General features: G+C 31.0%; 1 protein-coding gene across 1 annotated transcript in view; it reads right to left on the reverse strand.

Moving 5' to 3' along the window:
* Positions 1–7,549: 7,549 nt before the first annotated feature.
* Positions 7,550–27,908, reverse strand: part of LOC142321909 (leukotriene A-4 hydrolase) — an 81,107-nt gene continuing 60,748 nt past the window's right edge. The window contains exons 8-13 of the mRNA XM_075360419.1: positions 25,846–26,052; positions 23,544–23,688; positions 15,233–15,404; positions 14,417–14,650; positions 7,996–8,100; positions 7,550–7,889 (exon numbers count right to left, since the gene is read on the reverse strand). Coding sequence (XP_075216534.1) covers positions 7,763–7,889; positions 7,996–8,100; positions 14,417–14,650; positions 15,233–15,404; positions 23,544–23,688; positions 25,846–26,052 — 990 coding nt within the window. The 3' untranslated portion in view covers positions 7,550–7,762. The remainder of the gene's footprint in view (positions 7,890–7,995; positions 8,101–14,416; positions 14,651–15,232; positions 15,405–23,543; positions 23,689–25,845; positions 26,053–27,908) is intronic.

Consider the following 27,908-nt stretch of genomic DNA (forward strand, 5'->3'; position numbering starts at 1 on the left):
CTCATAAAAGTGGTGCAAAATTGGCTACCATCAAACTGAAAAGTTTCTTCTGGAACTAATTCAAAAGCTTATTAAAAGAACTAAGAGCATATAATTTTTTTTTTAATTTAACTTCAATTTTTGACTTGTCCTCATTTATATATAATTTTCTTGAGATATTTAAAAAGATTTAATATACGAGGGTTATTTTTTTTCAAGGTCCAATTAGTTGCGAAATAAAAACTCGGGCAAAAATCGGATGAACCTTTGCACATATGTATTGCGCAGCGTCTCTAGTATGGCCTTCAATCATGCTGCGTCACTTCGTTTAGTTCTGAACACACAGCTAGTATGTAAACATGTCTACAACAATAGCATCTCCCCTAAGTGTGAAGTGCGTGCGGTAAGCTAAGGGGTATAATACAGCTGAAATTCATCGATGAATAAGTAATGTGTACGGTGAAACTTCAATGAGTGACAGCAAAGTGCGACAATGGTGCAGGAACTTTAAAAGCAGGACATACAGATGTTCATGATGCAGGCGGTTAGGGAAGGAAGCGAGTGTCAACCGATAATCTCGTTGAGCGAGTGGATGAGGCAATTCAAGAAAATCGTCAGTTCACAATATCTGCATTGATTGATTCGTTTCCTGAAATTTCAAGGTCAGCTCTCTACACCATTGTGAATGAGAGACTTGTACCGCAAACTGTGTGTGAAATGGGTTCCCAAAATGCTGTCCGACCATCACAAAACAATGAGAATGGACGCCGCCCTAACGTTTCTCCAGCACTACCACAATGAAGGAGAAGATTTTTTGAACAAGATTGTCACAGGGGACAAGACATGGGTCTATTTTGAAACTGAAGAAACAAGAGAACAATCCAAACAGTGGATGCATTCTCATTCTCCCAGTAAATCAATGAAGTTCAAGCGAACCTTCTCCAACAGAATGGCTACTGTGTTCTGGGACCGGAATGGAGTTCTCTTGGTGGAATTCATGGAATGTGGCACGACCATCACTGCAGCCTCATACTGCGTGACTCTTCAACATCTACGAAGGGCAATTCAGAATAAGTGGAAAGGAATGTTGTCATCAGGCATTGTCTTTCTCCATGACAATGCTTGGCCGCACACTGCAGCTGTAACAAAGAAGTTCCTGCAGCATTTTCATTGGGAAGCATTTGATCACCCACCATACAGCCCAGACTTGGGTCCATCTGATTTTCACCTCTTTGCTCACATGAAATGCTGGCTAGGAGGACAACATTTTGGTACAGACATCAAGCTGCATACCAGCGTAGAAACATGGCTGAAAACACAGGCGGCTCCATTCAATGACAAGGGTATTGGAAAGTTGGTACCATGCTACGACAAATGACTAAGTCAGAGTGGGCGACTATGTAGAGAAATAGCATAACTATGTAAGTACTTGTTATAAATAAAACATTTTTTATTTTCACTAATTTCATGACCGATCGGACCTTGAAAAAAAATAACCCTCGTACATAAACCAAAATTCTCTATGAAAAAATAAATAAATTTTTATTCTTAAACTTCAAAACTGAAATCTAGGTTAATATTAAATTATTATCTCTGTAATTGTTTTAATGAAAATAATTTTAATGTAATTCTACTCTACATAAACCTATGAACTCATTCATGTAGGTATAGCCACTCATATTAAGATTACTTTTTTCAACAGTAGGTAAATTATTTGTAGTCACATGCCTACTGTCTATACTAAGCCATTTATATGAGTTTAATGGGTCTAATCCTGTAACATGAGTGTACTGCATGAATTACACATTCTCTTACTTTTTTGCTACTCTTAGATGAGCCACTGGAAAATATTTCATATCACCATTTAAGATAAAACAAAGAATAAATTGAAAGTGAAATTTAAAATTTATTTACTAGGTACTTTTTTCTTTTAAAATCTTGTTTCTTTATTTTTAGAACAAATATGTACTGATGGAGAAATTTTGCATCAATTTGTTTAAATTATTTTAACCTATAAGAGTTTTTTCAAAATGACATTTTAACAAGTTATATAAAAATGAAATATTATTCCTAAAAAAAAAAACATTAACATAATTAAGTTAAATAACATTTGCCATCTTATAAGTTGAGACAGGGCTATCTGTTAAAGAAAGGCTTGTTTTTAAAAACTCAAAAACATTATTTAATAATGTTATGAAGAACTTTGTCTAGGATTGCAGGATACAATTTGTTTTAAGTCATTACCATCTATTTGTATGTATTATTGTAATCATTGAACAAAGCTGTTTTATACCCTTTTTAATCTAATTCAAGCCATCAGACCTTTATTAAAAATGAAGCATTAAGAGTCAATTTACAACAACCAGAGGACTCTTTCAAATCAAGAGTAAGCTATTCTCAAAACATTTTACACTTTTGTATCAGATAGCCTTAATATCTTCTTTCTGAAACATTATATCAAGGACAAGTTATTCTAGTTGAGGTTGAAGACCTGTCTTGAATATCTTGGTTTAAGTATTGATCATCTTGACATATCTACAGCTGAATGTGTTCTCAAAAAAATAGTACCTAATAATGCCATCTGTTCTGATGATAATATAACAAATAATTTTTTCTGAATGCAATGATAGGGAGATACTGAAAATTCTGTATTTTTTGAGACAAGAATTAATCAATAGTGCTAAGTAGCAATGAGTTTAGACTGGACTGACTTCTGATTTTTTTTGGGAAACATGAACTATCCATGAGTTACACAATTTGAATTTTGTAGGAGTGGAAATTTAAATGAAAGCCCAGTGTCTATCATATCACAAACCAAACTTTATGTATCATTCTCACACTAATAGGATACTTTTTACAGTAAAAAATGATTACTAAAGTTGCTACAAAAATGCGTGTTGATTACTTCACGTGTTGTTTCATTTAGTAAGCATGAAACTTATACAAGCAATGGTGAGAAAATCTAACCTCAAAAATCTCCTTTTAGATTAATAGTCTTACCAGGTGTGTAAATATGAAACCAGAATTTTTGTACAGAAAATGGACTTGTATTAAAATGATAAATAATATTTTATTTATTAAAAAATATTTATTAATTTATGAATGCCATGCCCATAAAATTTGCTCTTTTGTAAACCAGTCATCGAGCCAGAAGTGAAGCGCTGCTCAGCAAGTGTGTGTCCCATCAGTGCAAATAAATAGTAGTTGGACAGAGCTAACTCTGTTGAGTGTAAGCTGCATGCAAAAGTGTTTCCCAATTGAACGCCTCAATAGTTTCCTTGACCAGTTTTGCTGTGTGTGATGGTGCATTATCATGAAGCATTCACTTTGTGTTGCCTTTTTTGATATTCTGGTCATTTTTCATGCAATGCTTGATTCAAATTGATCATTTGTTGTCAGTAGTGTTCAGTATTAACAGTTTTGCCAGGTTTTAGCAGCTTTATAATATAACAGATCGCACCCTTCTGATCCCACCAAACAGCATTGTCTTCTTTCTATAGTGATATAGCCTTGAAATCGATGTCGATGGTTTGCCTGGAGTTACCTTAGGATTCTCGAAATATATCCACTTTTCATCACCTGTCACTCGAGGAAAAATGACTTTCTTTTGTATCTGGTGAGCAGCATTTCACAATTTTTCGGTTTTTTGGTTTTCTTGCTGTCTTTCATTCAGTTCATGTGGAACCCATTTAACCATCTTCTGGATCTTTACCATGGCTTTCAAACATATGGAGACGACTTCTCGTGTTACATTTAATTGACCCGTGAGTTGTTGCTCCATTTGAGTATCATTCTCATCCAACAATGCTTGCAATTCGCTGTCTTCAAACTCTCAGTGGTCTTCTAGCGTTCTTCGTTTCTAACGTCAAAATTGCCACTTTTTTTTTAAACCACTCAAAGCAGCACTGTGATTTACCTTCGTAACTCCTTAAGCTCCTTAAGCTCACCGTAACCTTCGGCTAGCATTTGATGCGATTCTGCACCAGTTTTCTTTAAATGGCAACAGAAAATCAATGCTGTCAGCAAATAGTAGTTTGTAGGTACAAAATTAGACATGTTCAACACTAATTAAAACTATGCTGTTGTATGAAACTTGCATTGTTGTGAGTTGAAAATCTTTGTCAGCTGTCAAAGAAAGAAAATGGCGCCAACGTTGCGGTTTGGCAGTAACTACATTGACAGCTAGGGCCATCTGTGGGCTAATTCCAGTTTCATATTTACATACTTTGTATGCAAGCAGTGTTGAACTTCAAAATAAATTTCCTGTAATACGGTAATTTCCTTTACCCTCATCTTCTATTAACTAGCTCTCAAGAGAACAGTAGTGAATTTAGAAGCAAGTGCTTCCTCAAAAGGTGAAACTCAGTGTAGAGATTATAAACTAATATTTCTGTTTTATAATTACACATGATAAAATTATAAAATGGAATCTCATAACTGGACACTCTTAGCGCCACGCCTAAATCAGTAAAACTTCACCCCAGGCCTGACATTTTTTATTTATTTATTTTGATACTTACTCTGTATGAAGGGTGAGAAATATAAAATTTTCAAGTTTTGACTTTTATTTATCGAAAATGGCGCGTGTATCAAATTGATGCGTGAGGCCCTAGACAAAACTCTTGTGTATATCAAATTGATACACGTGGCCCTATTAAGTAAAATTTGAAGCTAGGAGCCATGTGTATACATTATATACGCACCATAAAATGATAAAAGAACAAATACAAAATTTATTTACACCATAAAATGTCAAAAGAACAAATACAAGATAACAAATTTATTTACATTTTTTTTTGCTGACGTTATGAATATCAAAAAAACAGTTCAGGCACATATACTTATGTTTACAAGAATAACAAAATCTTGTAACTTGCTTACTCTTTGTCAAAGCATGTTTTCTGTCGAGACGTGTTGCCAGCGATTCATAGCATACATTACACCTTCCTCTTTTTGCCCTGGTCTCTACTAGTTTATGACTCAACCTTGGATTGAGCATATTTTCAGGAATTCCGTGTTTTTTTAGGATGGCCAGCACAATTGATTCCCTGAAAGCAGTAATTGACATCTTGGGCTCGTCCATCATCATATACAGTCTGTGACTGTTAACCACAACCGTATTTGTTAACAGATCAAAGACAACTTTCCTAAACCACTTCACCCCTCGGTGTTGTGTGTTGCTATATGAAGCCAATTAATCTCTACAAAGCCTTTAGCGTTATTGTACTGTACTATCGTCGAAGGTTTATTTGATGTCCTTCCTATATTTGATGTTACTTCAACCATTTCTGGTACTTAGTGGTTAGGAATAATACATTGCGTTTGTCCATCCACTTCCCAACTATGATCATCCCACACTGTTTCGTTTTCATTTCCCCGTGTCTCAAGTTTGCTTTTGTGATGGCAGATGAGTTCCTCTTTCTGTTAATTCTGAGAGTTCCCACTAAATGGGTTTTCTTCTCTAACAGTTTTTCACCCAATTCAATACTTGTATAATAATTATCAGTGTACAATGTCCTTTCCTCATTCGTCAATGGTTCCACAAGATCTAGTACCAATTTTGTAGTTTTTGTCAATTCACCGGGCGGCACATCTTCTTTTCCACAATAAAGATTCATGCACCATGTATAACCACTAGCCAAACAAAGTTTGAAAACTTTCACACCATATCTATGGCGCTTATTGGATATATATTGATGAAATTTTAGACGACCCCGGAACAGAATCATCGATTCGTCAATGGTAATACTTTCGCCTGGATCATAGATCATCTTGAACTTACCATTAAAACAAATAGTAAATGTTCAATTTTATGAAGTCTGCTGCCGGGTGGGCATTGTTTGTTGTCGGAAAAATGTATGAATTTTAACAGCAATCCAAATCTGTTCCTACTCTTGTATCTACTGACATCATTTGAGTACAAAATATTTTTTGACCAGAAGTCCTTCAATGCCGGCTTCCTATCTAACCCCATCCATAGAAGCACGGCTAAAAATAAACGAATTTCATGGTGAGTTGTCTTATACCATGCGTTCAGTCTACTGCCAGGGGTTATATCATTTGTCACTATTATTTTTACAATATAGTGATTTGCATACAGATTTGTGTTAATAACAATAATATCCAAAATGTCTTCATCGACAAATACATTGAAAAAATCAATTGGATTTCTGAACAAATCACGACAGTAGAGAGAAACAGCGTTCCTCTTATTACAATGAAATTGCAAGATTTTACCTGTAGGGTCTGACCAATCGGATTGAAACCCATCTCCAGTACCTGGTTGTTCATAATCATCAGCAAAATCCTCTTGTACCTGTAATTCATCTGTAACAATAAAAATGAAACCTATTGTTATAACTTGACAAACAGAAAAGTAACACCAAAAATGAAGTAACAAAAGTAACAAAAATGAAGCAAAAAAATCACTAATGCAAAAAATACAATACAAAGTAACAGAAATGTAACATCAAACTTGCAAAGTAGCTAAAATAAATAGTAACAAAATCACAAAATTGTAACCTCAAACTTTCAAAACAAAGTAATTAGCAAAAACAAAAAAGTTTTGACTTACCTTCACTTGAAGAGTCGGTTCCTTCATCTTCAAGAATTGAACGTAACTGTTCATCTGTATAAAATCTACGTTTGCGAGCCATAGTGAACTCAATTAAAAGAAATCGACATAAACTATATACAGTCACATGTATAACAACAGCTGGTAATAGTCTGAAACAGTGTAGTTAGTAATGTTGTTGCCAGGCTGTATTGCAACCTGGTGGAAAAAAATACAAGTGCCAATGAGGCAGTGTGGTAGCAGGAGGCCAGAGCAGTTCGCCTGCCATAGCAATAACACGTACGATAAGTATCAGTAGTACACACAGGCATCAAACAAGACCATTACGTGTGCATCAAAATGATACATGTGACCGTTTTGACATTGCTAAAAATGTATCAGGTTGATACACATGGCGCTAAGAGTGTTACCACTAATACGAGTAAATAAATATACTGTCAATGGAAAATGATATATGCCATTGTGCAAGCAGGTCAAATGGCAATTGCAGTGTGTCAGGCAGTTGGTATGTGAACTAAGTATGAAATTTATTTCCGATATTTACAATTTCAAAGGATCAGTTTCGTGAAGTGAGAATCATTTTTGTCCACATGTCAATTTTTTAACAGGTTTCAATAAACTATATTCAAAAAATGTTATGCCAGAAATATATTTTGAGTCAGACGTACAATTAAACGCAATGTAAGAATAAATACCACTCGCTGTATTAAACTGTAAGTTAAAAAACATTTGAACTGAACACAAAGTTAAAATTTTTTCTTATTTTTTTTACAATGATTTCCTTCATACTGTTCAATTAACTGTTATTGAAATAAATTATTATTTTATGATATAAACATGGCAAAGTTATTTAAAAGTAATAAAAGATTCTTTTTAATGTTAATTCACAAATACTATATATACACTTAAAATATTTTTTACAATACATGAACTGAAGTAAATATAATATTAAATAATAATCTTTATAAAGCATATAAAAATAACCAACTCATTACATCACAGATGATAATAAATTTTATTATGTTTATTACTCCAAATAAAACAATGAAATATTTTATTGTTGCGACTACATCACATGCATACATTTTAAATATATATCATTGCTTTATTATGCTGAATATTATGTGTATATTAAGTATTTATTATTACTGCAGTTATTCAACCTTCACAGCTAACAGCTTTTAGCAACACAATTAATTGTAATTTACATTATACATCTAAACTGATTTCCAAATCCTTTGCAACCATAGCTGCTGTTACATTCATCATCTGATGCTGATGAGCTCTGAATACTCGAATAGCTTCATCTCTAGTCTCCTCCCACTTACCTAGATCCCTGTACAAAAAAGTAATGAAATAAATTAAAACGTAAAAATATGCGAGTTTGAGTGAAGATTATGATATAATAATAAAAATATTACTATCATAAGGGTAGACTTTACCTAAATATTGGCCGTACAAATTTCATCCTTCCATATTTTGTAGCAAATTCTAAAGCTAAAGGCACTACATCATACCACCGAGCTTTAATGCATAAACGTAACCACCTGTAACATAAAATTATTGGATTTGTATCAGACATCTGGATTAGTGATTATTCTGCTGGCATCAAAGTCAGCAGGACTCTGGTTACAAAGGTTTTTCTTTTATTTATTATCATTATTTTTTAATATTTCCTGCACAAGTATATTCAAATGATATATGAAGCAAGTAGATAATAAAAAATTAATTAAATTTTTGTCACTTGCATTATACTTTAAGATACTACATATTTAATTTAACAATACAAATTTATGTCAAATTTATAGTACCAAATTTAATTTCTGATGGTTGCATGTTGGTGATGAATTAATGCACATCACACTATTATGCAAATCATCCAGTATGTTACTTGGAGAAGAAAAGACAGACAACAGTTTTACTCTAATGTGAGGTGTTCAAAAGCAAGGGACTATGAGTTATAAATAGTGACTGGCAACACTGATTGGTTCACTCATGTGCAGTAGATTTAAATAGGTTACATGTGGGCATGCAACTGCTACATTGCTGTCAGTTCATGCTGTTTGCCTTTGCGAGACAGTGTGTTAAAATGAGGGTGACAATAACAAATTCACTGTCAATAGTGTGAAACATATGGGCCTAACACAATGACTAAAGGAAAAGTGAGGCAGTGGTGTCATGAGTTTAAGGAAGGCCATTCAAATGTTCATGACAAACAGAGAAGTAGTAGGCGATCTCGTTCAACAAGTAAATGCAAAAGTGAGAGAAAATCATCGCTTTACGAAGTACTGCACCAGCAACCCAACATTTGGAAAATACTCTTTCCTGCTAAAGATCTTGATCAGAAGCCTTAGAACAAGAACAGGGAAAAATGGGCTACAAGGAATGTTCAAGGAATTAGTAATAAAAGTATGGAGGTGTTTTTCAGGAGTTGGATAAAATGTGAATATAGGTGTTCTCATGGAGACAAAGAAGGGGAAGGGGAATGAAATAATTAAAAGTATATTAACTTTTACAGTGTCTATTGGTATACATCTCTGATGAATACTAATAGATAGTTTTTATGTTAAAAACCGGGAAGAAATTGACAAAAGGATAATACTAATGGAGCTTAACATACAGGTGGTGCACGATAACTTGACACATTTTTAATGTCGATTGTAAATAAATTTTTTTATCTGGTGTTTTGAATTGTGCATGTGTAATCCCTATTTATTGGAAATACTAGTAGATGCCACCAATCTTGTATTCACTTCCGATTCTGCAACAACAGTTATTGCTGAGCTATGGCCAATAACAGATGTTTGCCCAATTCAGGTCAATTTGAGCTCATTTTAACACTAGATGGACTCCAGCAAGAAACACCATTCTTTATTTATACCAGTTCAGGAAGAAGACGGCATAAAAGAAGAGAAAAGATCTAAAACAGCTCCTGTTCGTTCTCCGGAAAATATCAAGGTACTTCAAGTTGCCGTGCAATGTAGTCTGAATAAGTCTACATGGTGAGCTTCATGAAAAATGGGAATATCTTGTACAGTACAAAGAACATTACACAGTGATCTCAAGCTGTTTCCTTACAAATTGACTGTCCTGCATAAGTTAGCATAACCTAACAAACAAAAAGGATTGAAGTTTGCACAGTGGTCAAAAGGGAAAGATTATGTTCTGATCAACACACGGTTTTCAGATGGCTATTTTCATATTGATGAGATTGTTAACAAACAAAATGTCTGCTTTTGGGCAACAGCAGCACCACAAATTGTGCATGAAAAACAACAACATGGGCCTAAAGTAAACATTTGGGCAGCATTATCCAGTCATAGATTGATAGGACCAATGTTTTTGATGAGACATTTAATTCTCAACGATATTTGGAAATGTTAAGGAATGATTTTCTACCCAAACTGTTTGCGACCATGTTGCCTAAAGATACTCAATGGTTTATGCAAGATAGTACAACTCCTTACACCAGTAATGTTGTGTTGGATTTTGTAAATTCAGTTTTTAGTAGTCATGTAATTTCAAAACACATTCCAGGCCATCACAATGGAGGTTTCTTTTAACCACCCTTTGAGCCCAAATTTAAATCCTAGTAACTGTTTTTTTATGGGGATATTTAAAAGAGAAACTTTCCCATTAAGACCTGCAAATCTTATGGAAATCCGTGCATACATAGTTCAGTTGTGTGAAGAGATTCAAGAGGATTTGTGTTGCAAAGACGTTAGAAATGTTAACATTCACCTTGAATAGGTTGTTACATGTAACAGCGGCCATACTGAACACGTCATGCAGTTAAAGAACTTTCCACAAACACTGTATTTGGTATGTAAAGTTATAATCATATTAAATTTAAAAATAACTATGTAATCCAAAATTCAAATGTATCAGCTTATTGGGCACCACTCTGAAAATGGACATGCATTAATAGGAGTGAATGCTCCAAATGATGCCTACAAATTGATTAAAACCCACTGGGTTGGTCTAATACTTAAACTCGTCATTGCAAATCAGCTGATTTTGAAGTTGAGGTTCAAGTCCTAATAAAGGCAGATACTTTAATATGGATTTGAATACTAGATCATGGATACCGGAGTTCTTTGGTGGTTGGGTTTCAATTAACTACTCATCTCGGGAATGGTCGGCCTGAGACTGTACAAGGCTACACTTCATTTACATTCATATGTATCATTCTCGCTCTTCTTAAGTAATACCTTACGATGGTTCCGGATGGATGCTAAACAGAAAAAGAGAGACAAATTGATAAGAGAGAATTGATAAAAGAGAGATAAATAAACGCTACTAATTTTCTTTAAAAATCAACCTTTTTCCTTTATTGGCTGGACCAAAGGGGTTGAAGAAAAATTGCTGTTTGTCACCCAAGTTGTATAAAGCATACATATAAGAAGCATTAAAGATGCGGAAAAGAAAGTGCAGAGAGATGGGGAGTACACACGGGAAATGATTGCCTGTATACACTGCTCTTTGTGGATGATTAAGTGGTGTTAGCTAATGATGTTGAGGATGTCTCATGTATGCTAAAGAAATTAAGAGAGGAATACCTTAAATGGGGCATGAAAATTAATTTAAGGAAAATGAGATACATTGTAGTGGTTGATAGAGGAAGGATCTACTTGTGGAGACAGAGGGGATGCAAAACTGTTGAAAGATTAAGTACGTGAACACTTATTTTTTGAGAAGGGGTGCAGAGGGCAATGGAAGAGAGAGGAATGGTAGAGGGTGACTGGACGGACAGGAAAGTATGATGGGAGATCGAAATGCAGAATATAAAGTAATCTGTAGCTGAAGAGTAACTTACACCTCTCTCTCTAACCTTTTCTATAATTGAAAAAACTGGATGCAGCTTTGCAGCATTCTTCCTGTACCAAGAGGTACTTCAATGAATGTATTTCACTCTTTTTCTTTTTGGGGATTGTTTTCAAGTCATCAATGTTGGTGGTTTGTCAACTCAAAAAATTTCAAATGGGACCAATGATCATCTGATATACTATTTTAAAGAACTCATTGAGACAAGAAAAATGATACAATTAAAATTAAATTCTGATTGCTCAATCCAACGTGGCAGTCAACAACGAGTTTGTTTCAGATAGCTATAACTGCAATTGTATGCCCCCTTTAACCTTTTTTTGGTATTTGAGGTATCCTGATTTTCTTTGGAAATTTTCTTCGATAACAGAGGCTAACTCAGTAAGCCCCAATTTAGAGTATTTAGTCTTCAGAGGGTGGCAGTGGGCAGGGACAGCTATATGGGGATTTCCAATATTATATGTTTTACCATTGTACTACACATATTGTGATATAATATAATAACATATGGCAGTAACGTAAACAAATTGTAGCATGTCTTCTAATTACTTCTAACCAATAAAAGTAAAGATTAAGAAGGAACAGATTAATATAAGAATTAAAGCACTAACAACCTCATGTCTCTTTCATCAAAATTAGAAAATAGATCGGTTTACAGGCAAATGATAAAAAAGAGAGAAAGTATTCTTTTAGATGGGGAGCATTTGATTTCAGAAAGAAATTGAACTTAAAATATAGTGAATGAAAACCTCTTTAATAGTAATGGAGTATAAATTTTCTACATCTCTTGTTTTATAAACTGTAGACAAAATCAGGAAGCAATGACAAGATTAAATGATGTTGGCAAGTTTAATTCAGAAACAAGTGATGTAAGGGTGCAGTTCTGTCTGTTGCTTTTGATGGCATATGAAATGGATAAATTGAAGGAAAAATCTAAGAGAAGAGTAATAAAACAAAAAGAGATAATAAATAACGATTTGCTGATAATATTGTTCCTTTTGTTGTAACCAAAATGTGTTGAAACAAATACTAAATGGAATGAATTCAATGCAATTAATGTTACAAGTTTTTTTAAAGTAATCACAGAGTGTTATATTTTAAGGTAACAAAATATGGACTACATAAAATATCAGACTTTTAAAAGTCTAACATTATAAGAGAAATACTAAAATATTTGATTGATTGATATAGTACAGGGCTATCATAAGTAACAATGGGATTACAATAACAGAATAAATACAAAATATTTCACCTTTTCTTTTTTATTTATTTTTAAGTGGAAGCTGTGAGGACACAGGCTGTTAGATGCTAACAGCCTGTGTCCTCAAATGGCAATATAGCATGCAAACTCATTCACTGGTATTAAAAAAAATTGTTATTGAATCAATAATGGTAATCTGTAAAACTGATTGTTTATTAATCTAATTTTGGCCAATGGGATTATCCTACATCTAAGATGCTGCTTGTTGCTGTATTTTCTTTACCAAGATGCTACATATAAATCACACTGATGAATAAATGATTATTATGATTATAACTACAACTCATGAAATTTCAGTAGCAGTAGAAGCAACAGTTCTAAGGGACACAATTACTCATTTTTCAAGAAACCTAAAACAATAATTATATAATTATTGTCTGATTTCTATTATTTTTGTTTGAATAAGCTGGAATTTGTTCAACACAGCTGAAAACACTATTGTAATTGTTTATGAGAGGTAATAGAATATAAGAAATACTAATACTAATAGAAATACTGTAATTATTGCTTAAGTGCTCACTGTTAATAACTGTAAATTACAATATGTATGGCAAATTAAAAGAAAGATTGAAACTAGAAAAAAGGAACTCTTGTGTCATTAAAAGTATAGCAGACCACAGAAATCAGTTATTCGCTAGTATTACTAAGAAAATAAACACAAAATTAATTTATTAGGAATTGCACTTTTAAAATTTGTATTTAATAAACAGGAGTAGATAGTTGGGACATTTATTTTATCAACAATGATGCACTGAATATTAACGTAACATTGTCAAACAGCTAATGGATACCAACCAAATTTAATAATTTTTTTTAATTTTAAATTTATTAAAATCCTTTTTGTGGACGTTTTCAATCACAAGAGTGATAGATGGTTATTCCATCTCTTAAATTTGCTTTAGGAGATGGACTATTTCTCTGATCAATTTCTTATTTTTTCTTGAGACATAATTTTATCTTATCCAGACTACACAAGAGCTGGTGTTAGGTTGTGGTAGATAATCTGAGCTGGAATTTCCAAAGGTTTAGATGTTTTTCAGTTAAATTTATGCATTGGATTATCAAAATTGACAAGATGTTTGCACTTTTTATTATTACTGTTAAAAATGTTCCATTTATAATGTTTTTTAATTACTGTTTATTGGTCAATTTTTTTTTTTTCATTTACCATTTCCTTAGTGACTACTGATGATGGCTGTTTAACAATCAAATGGCTGTTTAGTTTTACACTTTAAATAAAATTTTTTTTTTTAAATTTGTGAGCATAATATTTTCAAATTTAACTTGATTTATTTTTTATTTTCCAGTAATCAAGTTTTTATTATTCTGAGGGACCATATTAACATAGATAATTGCAATATCAATTTCAGTAATGCAATATCAATAGGAATCTCTATTGAATAGGGATTCAATAGGAATCTCTATTTAAAAACTGAACTGGTTCCTTTACTGTTACATGATGTAGATGAACGATGATATGGAATTAGATATTCATTATTATTAACAATAAAAAATGCCTAAAAAGTGATTATAACTGAGAAATTTTCAATGTTTTTCAAACATGAACACAGTAAAATTCTCTTGAAAGAATAAGGAAAAAATTACAGACCAGGTGGGAGGTGCAGCAATCCTATAACTTTCATCTTTTAATATACTTAACTGAATTTATCAACAGCATAAAGTAGGTTAACAACAATCAAGTAGAAATTTTAGTTTAATTAACAAGAACAGTTAATATTTTTTTCTTATAAGGGCTTTTAGAAAAAAAAAAATCTTACCTGAATCTTATCTCAGAATTTTTATATTTATTAAGTTGGTAAATCTCCTGCATAAGAATAACTTTAGACAGAGTAAAACTATTAGCTAATAATAATTGTGCTAGAAATTCTTGAATTTGCAAAGCATCAAAACACTTTAAATCGTCTTCAGTAAATGGGTTAGGATTACTTCCATCCCATTTAATCCACTTATTTGTTAGTTCGGTGCAAGGTAACACAAGGCTCTTATCATAACTGAAACAAAATATACCAAAACCATTTTTTAGTCTTTATTCAACTTTATTGTGCCAAACAACATTATTTTCAAGGAATGATTATGATTAACTGAAGCTGCCTGGCTTGCATATACTGCAGAACTATAAACATATTTTTTTAAATAACATTTGTACAAATCTAATATTTGCATATTTTCTAAATTAAAATGGTATTCTTACAACTTACTTAATAAGTGCAAAGACAAATGGCTAAAATATAATAAATTATATTTGAAAAAAATGCTATTGAGATACATTTTTCAGAATAACTGCATTGTATAATAAAAAAAAAAAATAAATCCTATATAAATGAATAAAGAAGACTAAATTTCTGTTCCACAGACTTTTTATCAGCAGGCCTTCAGAGTTATGTAAGCAAACACTGATATTGGTAGTAAAGATGTTTAGAGGTGCTTACTAACAATACTGTACAATACATAATCAGATTTCTAATGAAGATTATGCTATTCATTTATATATGTACACTTATTCTATTACATTATATGTAAAAAATGTTTTATTTGATTTTAATTATATATGCATACATATAATAATAACTGACTCAGGTATTATAGGAGGCATTCCTGGTGTGTAGAGCCATTTATCCCAGTCCACTTTTTGGGATTTTTCATTTTTATCAAAATACTCTAAGAAAAATTTTTTAAAGTCATTAGTGTCAATTGACTGATACTTGTAATGATCTAAGTACTTCTTAAGGAATGGTTCAAAGACATCTGAAAATTAAAAGAGAAGGAATATAGTTTTAACTATATCTGTTTGAAGATTATTGTAATATTAAATCTATTACAGGAATAAAATACTTCTATTTTTACAAAATAAGTGTAGGATTTTTTTAATAATCCAATATAAATGAATAATAAATGTTAAGTACATAAAAACTAAATAAATAAATATATTATCTTTTTTTAACAGTTTTATACTCCAGGGATCTGAAAAACAAAAACAAATTCTAGAAAACTGTAATCCAGTCCTTTCTAAATACATCTAAGCACAGAAAAAGCTGCAATTGATTTTTACAGTCTTAAGATGTAATGTAGAGTAGTGCTAAGCTAAACAAACACAATCATAAAATAACAAACAGATTTCATTTAAATATACAAATAATGCTGTCACAGAAAGTGAAGTTTGCTCATTAAGTTTAATGTATAACATAAATTTACTCATTTTTTTGTATAATACATTACAAGCACTGAATGTGCAGCAGTAATTGGTACAGCATGGATCTGAACATAACAGAATAACTGCAACTGGAAATCAGTGCAATAGTATATAATGATATAGACAGTGAATGCTATATAGATTGTGAAAAACAGAGATAAAAACTGAGACATGTACAAAAAGATCATGAAAAAAATGACATTCATTTTCAAAAAATTATAAATAGTTTATATAGAAGCGGTTAAAAAATAAGTACCAATCAGTAACAAAATGAGATCAGTGATTTTCCTTTGAGACTGGGCTTGTTTGAAATTTTTCAGTTTCAGTAAACCAGAATGATGCTACTGTATGGATTGTTGTTTCGTCCAGCACTGGATGCTCTTCCTTAAACTAACAACACTACTGCCTCACTTTTCTTTCACTCATTGCGGTAGGCCCACATGTTTCACATAATTGATGGTGAATTTCAGTAGCATTATGTCCTCTTGCATTTAGAAATCTAATCACTGATTGAGCTTCACAAATGGTGGGATTTGTTATTACCGCACTCATTTTAACACACTGGCACATACAAAGGCAAACAACAATGAACTTATGACAATGCGGTGGTTATATGTCCAACAGATCACTTAAAGCTACTGCTTATGCTTGAACCAATCATTGTTACCAATTGCTGTTTGTAACTCACTGACTCTTACTTTTGAACTGCACCTCATATAATATTAAATAAAAAAATACTAATCACTATAACTGTTAGATTTAATCAGTTGATAAATAACTTTTGTACAAATCCTTATTGGTTTTGGTAAGTGCAAACAACACACAAATACTTACCTAACAAATTTCAAGTGCTGCATTTCTCCATAGTCAGGCTACTCAAAAACTCATTAACCCGTTGATAATTACAATGCTATAAAATACAATCAAATTTTGCATAAAGTTGTCACTAAAAGTATCTGTCTTATTAAACTGAATATATTTTCATTTTCTGAATATAGGAATATATAATTACTTGTAAATGTTTTAATTAGGAGTTTTTTAATGCATATATACATTTTTACAATAATAATTAAAATTACTTACATTTATAACAGTGAATCTGGTGTAGAATTATTCATCCATTTATTTACATTTTAAAGAGTAAAGCTATACCTAATTCAGTTAGCTTATAGAGCTCAAGTAAACAGACTATATCTACAAGTGTTCAGTGACCATTTCTCAACACTCTCTTTAAATTAGAATGCATATAAAAGAAACTATGCAATGTTAAAATTCAGTAACCACATTCTATTATATTTTCCAAAAATTATACATATATTTAAATTTAAATAAATTAATACATGTTAATTGATCAATAAATATTTCTTACCTAGTTTGGCATGTCTGATAACCCCACGAATATTTTATTCATTAAAATTATGTATTGTTACAAAGTTTTCTTGAGTATTAAGAGTAATGAAATTGACAATTGTCCACTAAAAGTAAAAGTTCACTGATATTTTAGGTTAAATTTTTATGATAATAAATAAATAATAAATTCAATTCAGTTTTCGTTATCTGATTACAAAAAATCCGTAATGCTGTCAGTATTAAGAGATACAATGAAAGGCTCAATTTTGTTTTCTATTATATTAACCAATTCCCAATAATTTGATTCAACAGTATCCATCACATGTTTTATACAGTTTTCTATTCCAGCTGATCTGTATTATCGATAGCTTTTAAGTATAAATTTTTAACATTAGATATTTTAAAAGTAGTGTTTTCTGACAACACGTAATTCTTGATTAGTCCCCAAATTAATTCAACTGGGTTGAGTTCACAATGATAGGGTGGTAATCAAAGCACGGCTTTACCATTGGATCTTGCTAACTCATCAATTTTATATACATTAAAATTACTTTTAATATGCGGAAACCTTTGCAATAATTGAAACTTAAGTTTATCCTCTTCAAACTTTTGAACTATGCCACATTTTGATATCGTTCTTTTTCCAAGACACAACTGGAAACTTTTCCTATGTTCATGAATGGTAAAGAACATTGTCTAAGGCAATAACCATATTATCTTCCAAAAGAGGTAACATATCGCTAAACCATTTCTAGAAAAATGTGTCATTCATCTTATTATGATAGTCTCCTGTAGATTTAGATTAAAAAATTCAGAATCACCGTTGACAAACACGATATGCGATTCCACCTATTCTCTGCCGATATGCATAATTATGAGAGATGACTACCTTCACCTGATGAAGCCTTATTACCAGTTAATAAGACACACAGAAAGGCTTCTTTTGACAAATTCACAGCTTTATCTTTCCAACTAAACTTTTCATGTGGGCTTCCTTGACCCAAGTTTCATCCATATAAAATATTCTATGGCATTCATGCCCCATTTTCTTTATTTCAGTGCAAGTAATGTCTTCACCATATAATGAGATCATTCCTACCAATTAAAGCACTTTCCCAGCCCCAAATTTTATATTTAAAATTCATACTTTTTAACAATTTATAAAAAGTTGTTCTATGGAAAACTAGTAGGTTGCTATCATCATTTACAACTTGTAACACTTTGTTACAGAATTAAAGGTGATGCAGGGTTTTCTTCTATGAAAAGGGTTGGTCCATTATGAATTCATTCCAAGTGGTCAGACAGTAGGAGTTCTACGTAGAAGTTTTATGGTGTCTAAGAGATGCTGTACATAGAAAGAGGCCTGAGTTGTAGGAAACCAAAGTGGGATTTTGTACCATAATACAACTCACATGTCACTTCTTACCTGCCATTATCTGAAAAACACAAGATAACTGTTGTGCCTCACCCACCCTACTTTCCAGAATTGGTCCCAGCAGACTTTTTCTTGTTTTCCAAACTGAAGGTAATCTTGAAAACATCATTTTTAAATCATAAAAAAGATTGATAAAACAGTTGTGCATCATATTCAAAAACATATTCTAGGAAAAATTCCAAAAATGGAAGAAATGTTGGGAGCGATCTACTGCCAGTAACAAGGATTATTTTGAAGAGGACAAGCACATAAAATTGTAAATACATTAATAAAATTTTTAATTACACAAGTTCAGTCATTTTTTGAACACACTTATATATTAATTTCTATTTGGTAGTTCACATATCAATAAGTACATACATTAAAATAAAAAAAAATTCAAACATAGAAAGTAATTTTACATACTATCAATATAAATATTAATAAATGAATAACAAATAGAGTAATTAATCAAAACTCATCTAATAACAACCATTTACAGATTTTTAATCATCTGTAGTTCTAATTATGATGCCTTATACAGATTGTACCATTAATACAGTAATGAAAAGAACTGAAATAATCACTTCAGTATTTGATTTATGTAATATTCTGATTCTCCAAATATCTTGTGCAAATTCCCCAATACAAGGACCAAATTATGTAGGCAGCTGCAGTTGTTGTTCATGATACTTCAAACCATTACAATTATGTTGTTAGACATAATCTAAAAAGAGTAAATTGTATGCTTATTAGGAGGCTCCTTATGTTCTCTCTACAAAAATTACATAGAACTGCATTTGCCAAATGCAAATTGTGAAACTGAAACACACAGTGAGCACATTTCACACCAGTAAATGTAGCCATTTTTAACAACACTGTTGACAGGACTGGTGGCCGAATTTTATACTAATGAACTACGTGAGTCAACATTTGATGAGTTTTGCTACAAAATGAGACCTCAACTGAATCTGTAAGCTGTCTAAATAAATTTTTATGTGCTTTTAAATTTGTGAAGTCCTTTTTGAATCCGGTATTATTATTAATATTCTTACACACTTCCACTATTTTCTACATTTATTATTTTGTGTTTGTGGTTATTCAGATGACCACAGTTATTTTGTGTTTGTTTTATTAGATTATTTCCAATTTCAATTTTTATATGCCCTAATATATTTAAATAATGGATTCATTTTACCAGTATGAGTATGATACAATAATCACATATCAATACAAAACTTACACAGACACATATCAATCGTGTATTCAAATGTTTCACATTACAGAATAAATCTTAACAAATCATCTGATGGAACAGGTAACACATTAAATATCAATAAGTAAAATGAACTCCAACCATATTAACAATTTGTCTGCGTTCTCTTTTCTAGCACTTTTGGTCATTCGACCACCCTCAGGAAGATTTATTCTTTAATTTGAGATCATTAGAATTAAATAATGTAGAGAGTATATTTATAAATATTAAAATCACAACTGGTCGTCATAGTATAAAATTAGTCGTATCTATTATGTAAGAAAGTTGCAGTTGTTGTGAACGCTAAATTTCAATTTATTTATATATCAATAAGTAAATCTAATGTCCAGCAGATAATAGCCATGAACTCAACACAATTGAGAAATTTTACAAACACACTATAATAATAAGAAGGATTTTTGTGTTAGAGGTTCTTTGTACAGAAGACATCATGCGCACACACACACACACACGCGCGTGAAGTATTCAAAAAGTAACGAGAATTTTTGGTTTTTGGAAAGAATTTTATTTATTCATCTACATTAATATTATCCCCTTCCAAATAGTCCCCATTAGATATTATATATTTATGCCAGCACTTTTCCCAATCCCCAAAACACTTCTGCAACTCGATCTTTGGAATAGTGTTTAGCTCTTTCAGCTATTTGCTTTTAATTTCACCTATGTTTGTTAAACGACAGCCCTTTAAAGATTTTCTTTATATTTCAGAATAGAAAAAAGTCACACAGGGCCATGTATGGCGAATATGGTGGTTGGAGTGTCATTACAGTGTTGTTTTTGGCTAAAAATTGACTAACAAGCAATGAAATGTGTGTGAGTTGGCGCATTATTGTGGTGCAAAAGCCATGAATTGTTTTGCCACAAATTCAGGAGTTTTTTTGGATTGCTTCATGCAAACGGCATTGAAGTTGTAGGTGATACTCCTTATTGAATGTTTGACCTTATGGCAAAAACTCATGATGTACTATGCCGTTAAAATTGAAGAACATGGTGAGCATAACCTTCACATTCGACCGTATCTGTTGAGCTTTTTTCGATCTTGGTGATCTAGAATGCCTCCACTGGGACGATTGAGTCTATGTTTTGACATCATATCTGTAAACCCATGTTTGATCACTTGTTATGACATGTTTCAGTAGTTCTGCATTGTTGTTGACTTCATTTAGCGACTCCTGAGCAACTTCCATTCGCTGCTGTTTTTGTTTGAAATTCAACAATTAGGAACATATTTTGCTGTCACAGATTTCATACCCAAAAATCTGAAAATATTTCATGGCATGAGCCAATTGATATCCCAACATCATCTGCGATTTCTCTGCTTGTGATTCCGCTATCATTCATAATCATTTCTTTCACTTTTCCACTTTTTCATTGGTTGTTTATATGCTGGGGCGTCGGGGCGCTTGTCATCTTCAACGTGTTCATGACCTTCTTGGAAATGCTTATACTACTCCTAAACCCTTGCTTTACTCATAACAAACTCACCAAAAGCAATATTAACATTTTTAAAACATTACTTCACTTTGTTCCACTCTTATAGCAAAATTTAATACAAATTCTCTGATCCATTATTTATACAAGTAAAAAATCGCCGATCGTACCAAAACACATGTTATCCTTTTGAAAGCTAACAACAGACTAAGCATCCAATATGGCTAAAAATGTACAGATACTTTTCAGACATGTTTATCAATACAACAGCGAAAAAATTCTGAGAATCGGACTAATAAAACCTGTGAAATTTCAAAATTCTCGTTACTTTTTGAACACACCTCATGTGTATATATTTATATATAGGATAATTCAAAACTATATGGCAATCTCTTGGGAGCTGATTTTATAGCAAAAAAATAGAAAAAAAAGTTTATATAAATATAGGCTCAGAAATGCTTCGTTAGTGAGTTATGGCTAGTGAAAGATTTCACCCGGATTTCGGTTCCCTGGAGAAATGAAGACTTCCTGAAATTCTGGGAAGATAATTTAAGGGGTGAATTTAGTTGTCTTATGGTTTTTGACATGAAAATATTTTAAAAATGGGTCCCAGAACTTTTACCTCCATTAGTTTTACAGATATCTGATGTAAAACACAAAAACTGGGGGTAAAAAATAACACGTTTCTGGGTTTAACTTAAGAAAACTTTGTTAAATGGTTAATTAAATTGTAATTTTTTTTCAATTAGAAATGTAGAAAATTTAATTCTGAAAGATTCATGTATTTTAAGAAAAAATTGAATACAGGATACTGAAATTTAACTTTATTAACAAACAAAATAGGCTGAATTGTGAAAAGAAATTGTGGTGTAATAATCTCACAACTCCACTGCCATTACTTTATTGTTATCAACTGTTAAAACCGATATGTTTTTAATTAAAACATCATCTTCATATATGATCTGTTGGTTCATTATTTCATACTTTTGTTTAAATTTATATATATAATATTTTTCAAGTATATTCATTTTTTATTAAAAAAAAAAAATCCAAAATTTCTAAATTATTTTATAATAGGTAATACTAGGCTTACATTGCAACAAATGGTAGGCCATATTAGATACACCTCTCTTTCTGTTTCTGTAAGCAATGTAATGTTCCATACACCTTTCTTTAAAAGATCAGTCAGTTTTACCTATATATATTTTATTACGTTAAATACATTTAATTATATACATATATATTCTCCTAAGTCCTCCCCATCATTTTTATTATTTTATTCCTTAAATATTTTATAATATGGTTATCTGGTTTATATGTGTTTTAATATTTATTTTTACCATGGTTTTTTATACTTTGTTTTTTTATATACTTTTTCTATAATGTATATTTTTTGTTATTTTCAATTTTACAATTAAATTTTTAATTTTCATTATAATTAAGTTTTGTTATTTGTTTGATGTAATTATAGAATTGTGTACAGACTGATGGTGCAGGATCCCTTGAAAGTAGACTATTAGTATTAGTTTTTTCAGGTTTTTCTGTTACTGAGTTTTGGTGATTAAGGTGTTATTTTTTTAATCTAATTAGCACAGTGGTCAATATGTATATATAATACTTAAAAGGTTTTATGACCATTTTAAAACAGGTGTTATCAGAAAAAATGCTAACTATACCTCCACCAACAAAGGAGCTGCACGGCAGCTACGAAAAGATCTTCTGAATAATTTCTATAAATCTAGAAAACGAGTAACTATTTAAATTGTTTTTTGAAATTTTAACGGTAGATTATGCAAATAATTGAAAATATATATTTTAAGTAGAATAAAATATCATTTCATATTAAAGTAAGATTTAAGTTTTGTAACATAAAGTAACTAGAAAAAATGGTTCTCAAGGCAAACAATTATATAGATTTAGATTTGAGGAATATAAGATATTTAGAAAATAGTTTGCTTGAGTATGTTTTTGTAAGTTCAAATTCTTAATTAAATATGTTTTCTAATTGCAATGCTTTTTGAAATGATATACGGTATCTGAATAGAAATGTAACAATCAGTTTGTATGCTTAAGGTTAATATAGTAATCATACAATAATTAGCCAAACAGGTTTACTAACTTAATAACTAACTTAATAACTTACTAACTTAAAAGCAGGCTTTTAATTTTAACAAAAACCAAAGTTACAGCTAAGTTATGATAATGACTTTAATTATTCTATACCTGGTCCGCCAACCTGTGTTTCTAGGTAAAAGAGAAAAGTAAATCCTTTTTCATACGGACAACTTGAAAATGCATCATCTGGATGGACACCTTCTAAGTTTACTACCAGTTTTGTTAAAGGACTATCTGCTCCCATCACTTTTATCTATAACGTCCAAAACACTATAAAAATTCTTATAATTACAATAGCCACAACCCTGTTTTCAAAAATTTTGTTTATCTCATACTTTCATGCATACAGTGAAGATTATACAATGGGTGCTTCAGATGATTCTCTCAGATTTCTATTACTTTTGTTATTTACAAGTGATTTTGTTTCAGTTTTTTAGCGTAATGCTTGTCAAAGGATAGATGTAATTAACTATACAGATTTATTTACAGATAATCATTTGCATGCCTTACTGCATGCAAATGATTTGGAATTCTTTATTGAAGCTGGACAGGAATCACTAACAAACTTGATATTTTAGTCCAGTACTGCTCTGCTAATAATTTAATTTAAATATAGGAAAAACAAGATTTTTTCTATTTAGAAAGAGCAGAACAAGAAATGTTAGAGTTGTATATTTTAATAACAATGAAAAAGAAGTCTTTAGCTGGTTTAGTTATTTAGGGATAATACTGTCTTCCTCTGGTAAATTTGCGATGGTAGCGGATTAATTTATTAAAAGGGCAAAATTAGCACCTGGTAAAGTGAGGGACATTTTAATTAAATCAAAGTCAGACTCATGGATTACAAAAATTAAATTACCTATTAAATGCTTTAGTAAATTCAACGTCTCTGTACTTTTCTAAAATATGGGCTTTTATGTATATACTGCCACTAGATTGAACTAGACTTTATAAAGTTCTTTAAACATATTTTCAATCTGGCTCAGAATCTTCCTAATTATATTTTGATTGGAAATATGAGTGAATCAAGTAGATTGGCTGAAACTGAATATAATGTTGAGCTGGTGGGAGAAATTAAAGTCTATGGAATTGGACAGGTTATCAAAATTATGTTTAGAGAGGTTAATGGCATTAGATTGTGTTGTAGAAAATAACATACGGTATAACTGGTTTACCTAACTAGAATCTACACTAACTGTCTTAGAAGCAGAGTATTTTTTAAGTAAGGATTTATGTGGACAAAGAAGTATATATCTAAAATTACTGAAAATGTTAAATAATATAAATAATATTTCAAAGGATATAAATTCTGCCAAGTGAAGTTTTAGCTCTTTTCTTCAAAAGTAAAAGCTCCTTTAACAGTGCTAAAATGTATTTATAACTTTGAACCAGTATCTATAAGAAGAGAATAATGGGCCAGAATAAGGTTGCTCAGCTGACATAGGATGAATTAGGTCGCTCTGTGGGGATTGGAAATTGTTCTTTCAGGGAAATGTAAATGCATTTTCTATTGAGTGTGATTTGTGCTACATAAGACAGGTAGTCTTATCACCAGGTAGGTGATAGCCTTCATTTCCTGTTTTATCTTGTGTTTGACGATATAAGGAAGAAACACACTGGAGGTACATGAAACAGATCAATCTCAAAGAAATTTCTAACAAGAATTACTTACAAGAGTTAGTTGTTAGTGATGGGCAAATTGAATATTTGTACTTTATGACTGTAGTAATGAAATTAATGTACTTAATGGTTTAGTGGTTATGGAAATGAATACAGTCTGTTTGTTGGTTTTTCATTTTATTTTTATTTTATTATTTGGTTTAGAATCTGTAAGTTTTGTTATTATTTTTTCAAGAAAATAATTTTTATTTTTATTTGGATCTTGTAAGTTAAATTGTAACTTTTGTTTAATGATACATTTTTATAATTGTTTTTTTTTTTGTTACAGGATTTTATTGTCAACCTTTGTATCAAGATTATTCCAAAACATATTAAAAAAAAACAAGCAAATATTTAATTCAGAGTAGTCTGTATGTTTTTTCACTGAACCCAAGAAATTATTCTAAATAACTACTAATATGAAGATTTCTGAATTTCTTAAATATGAAATTCAACAAATCAAAAGAACATAAAATGAAAATAAATGTCAAATATGATATCAAAGTAATAAATTTCAAGTAAATAATGGACATCTGTTCTTTTACATGAGCGAGAGAGAGAGAGTGAGCGAGTGAGAGAGAAAGAGTGAGTGTATGAGAGAGAGAGAGCGAGCTCTATTATTATATTGCTAGGATGTTAAAATATATAAAGCTTAAGCACAATAAAAAATTAACACTGTAGAGATATCAGATATATAATTCCAAATTCATAATACTTTTGTCTTAACAGAAAAATTATATTAAATACTTACTGCTTCTCTCAAATCATTTAATCCATTAATGGCTGAAAATTGGTGTATTTTTTCTCCTTGCATTCTTTGAATTATTTTCCTTTCAACAAACATTGTAAAACCTTCATTTAGCCAAAAATGTTCAAAATTTCTGTTGGTTACTAAATTTCCAGTCCAACTGTGGGAAATTTCATGAGCAACAACCCCAGCAAGTGATCTATCACCAGCCTATAAAGATTAAAGTCATAAATCACGAAGTAAAATATAAATAATATATATATATATATATGAGAGGTTATTTCTAAAGTAAAGACAGTTTCATTGTAAAAACATTTTTTCTGAAAACTTTACAAATATTTTTTATTTCTCTTAAACTGCATATCTTACACTACTTCTATATAATCACCACATGAGATATTTTTTTTATTTATTTTATGAATAATGTATTTGTTTAATTTGTGGTTCAACAGTTACTGTCGCGGAAAAAGTGCAACACAGAACAACATTTCACAACAGCTCATAAAGAAATATGATAATGAATATTCTCCTAACAGCAATTTAAGAAAATCTAAATTGAAAGAAATGAAAACCTCATTAGTTTACAATCTTTGTTTACTAGGTCCATGAATAAAACGAAAGCTGCTATGATTACATCATTTAAGATATCACTTATACTTGCAATGCACAAAAAACCTTTTGAAAATGGCAACATAATTAAAGAATCAATGCTTGATGCAGCAGAGATATTATTTCAAGAATTTAAAAATAAGAATGAAATTATGTTAGCTATCCAAGAAGCTCAATTATCCAGAAATTGAGTCACTCATAGAATAGAAGCAATGTCTGAGAATATCAGAGAACAATTAAAGGTGATTTACAAAAATGGGTTTTTTTAAGTTTACAGTGTGATGAATCAACAGATATCTGCAATGTAACTCAAATAAATATTTTTATAAGGATGGTTTTTAATGATTGCTCAGCAAAGGAAGATATACTGTCAGTTTTGCCATCAAAAGGAAATACATGTGGGGAGGGCAAATACCAAGTTATTAAAAACTATATTACAGAAATTAATCTTCTGCTTCAAAAACTTGTGTCCATAACAACAGATGGCACACCTGCCATTGTTGGTTCTGCTATTGGTTTCAATATATTTTGCAAGAACGATGTCAAGTTTTCAAATTTTTTCACTACCACTGCATCATACATAAACAGGTGCTGCATTATGAAAGCTGTTCTAGAAATTGTCAATTCTATTCATGCCAGACCACTTCAGAGCAGATTATTAAAAAAACTGACCAATGAATGCGATGCTGAGTATGAAACTTTAATGTTACATTCTGAAATTAGATGGCTTAGTAAAGAAAACGTCCTGCAATGATTTTTAGAACTTCTTCCAGAGATAAAACAGTTTGTGGAATCTAGAAAATAAAATTATATAGAACTTGGGTGATCATAGCTGGTTATCTGATTCAGCCTTTCTTACAGACATCACTAAAATGAATTTACTCAATCTTGAACTTCAGGAAAAGAAAAAACTATTATTGGAATTAATAGGAAATATCAATGCATTTAAATCAAAATTAAATTATTGGCTGACCTAAATAAAGGAATGTAACTTTGGTTACTTCAAAAATTTACTACGTTAAGAAATATAAGAAAATTGAAACAAATAAGTATTCTGAAATTCTCACAGCTTAAAAATAATTTTGAAATTAGATTTTCTGATTTTCGTAAAATTCAGCCAATTGCTTCATTCATTATAAATCCATTTGTTGACACTAATATTTCTGAAATATCACAACAAATTGCAAATATGATAGAAAATAAAAATGATACTAATTTAGAAATGGAAATAATTGATTTTAAATCTGATCAACAATTAAAAACAAGAATATCACAAATAGATTTTTGGATACTTGTAGATGATAAAAAATATTCTTGAAACTTTTCAAAGGCTACACTCCTACTTTGGATCAACTTACCTTTGCGAGAGTGGTTTTTCAACCATAAACTTGCTAAAATCTAAGTTCAGATCCAGGATAACTAATGAACACCTGAATGACTGTACCAGAGTACAAGAA

Source organism: Lycorma delicatula, chromosome 3, assembly GCF_047948215.1.
Source record: "Lycorma delicatula isolate Av1 chromosome 3, ASM4794821v1, whole genome shotgun sequence".
NCBI lineage: Eukaryota > Metazoa > Arthropoda > Insecta > Hemiptera > Fulgoridae > Lycorma > Lycorma delicatula.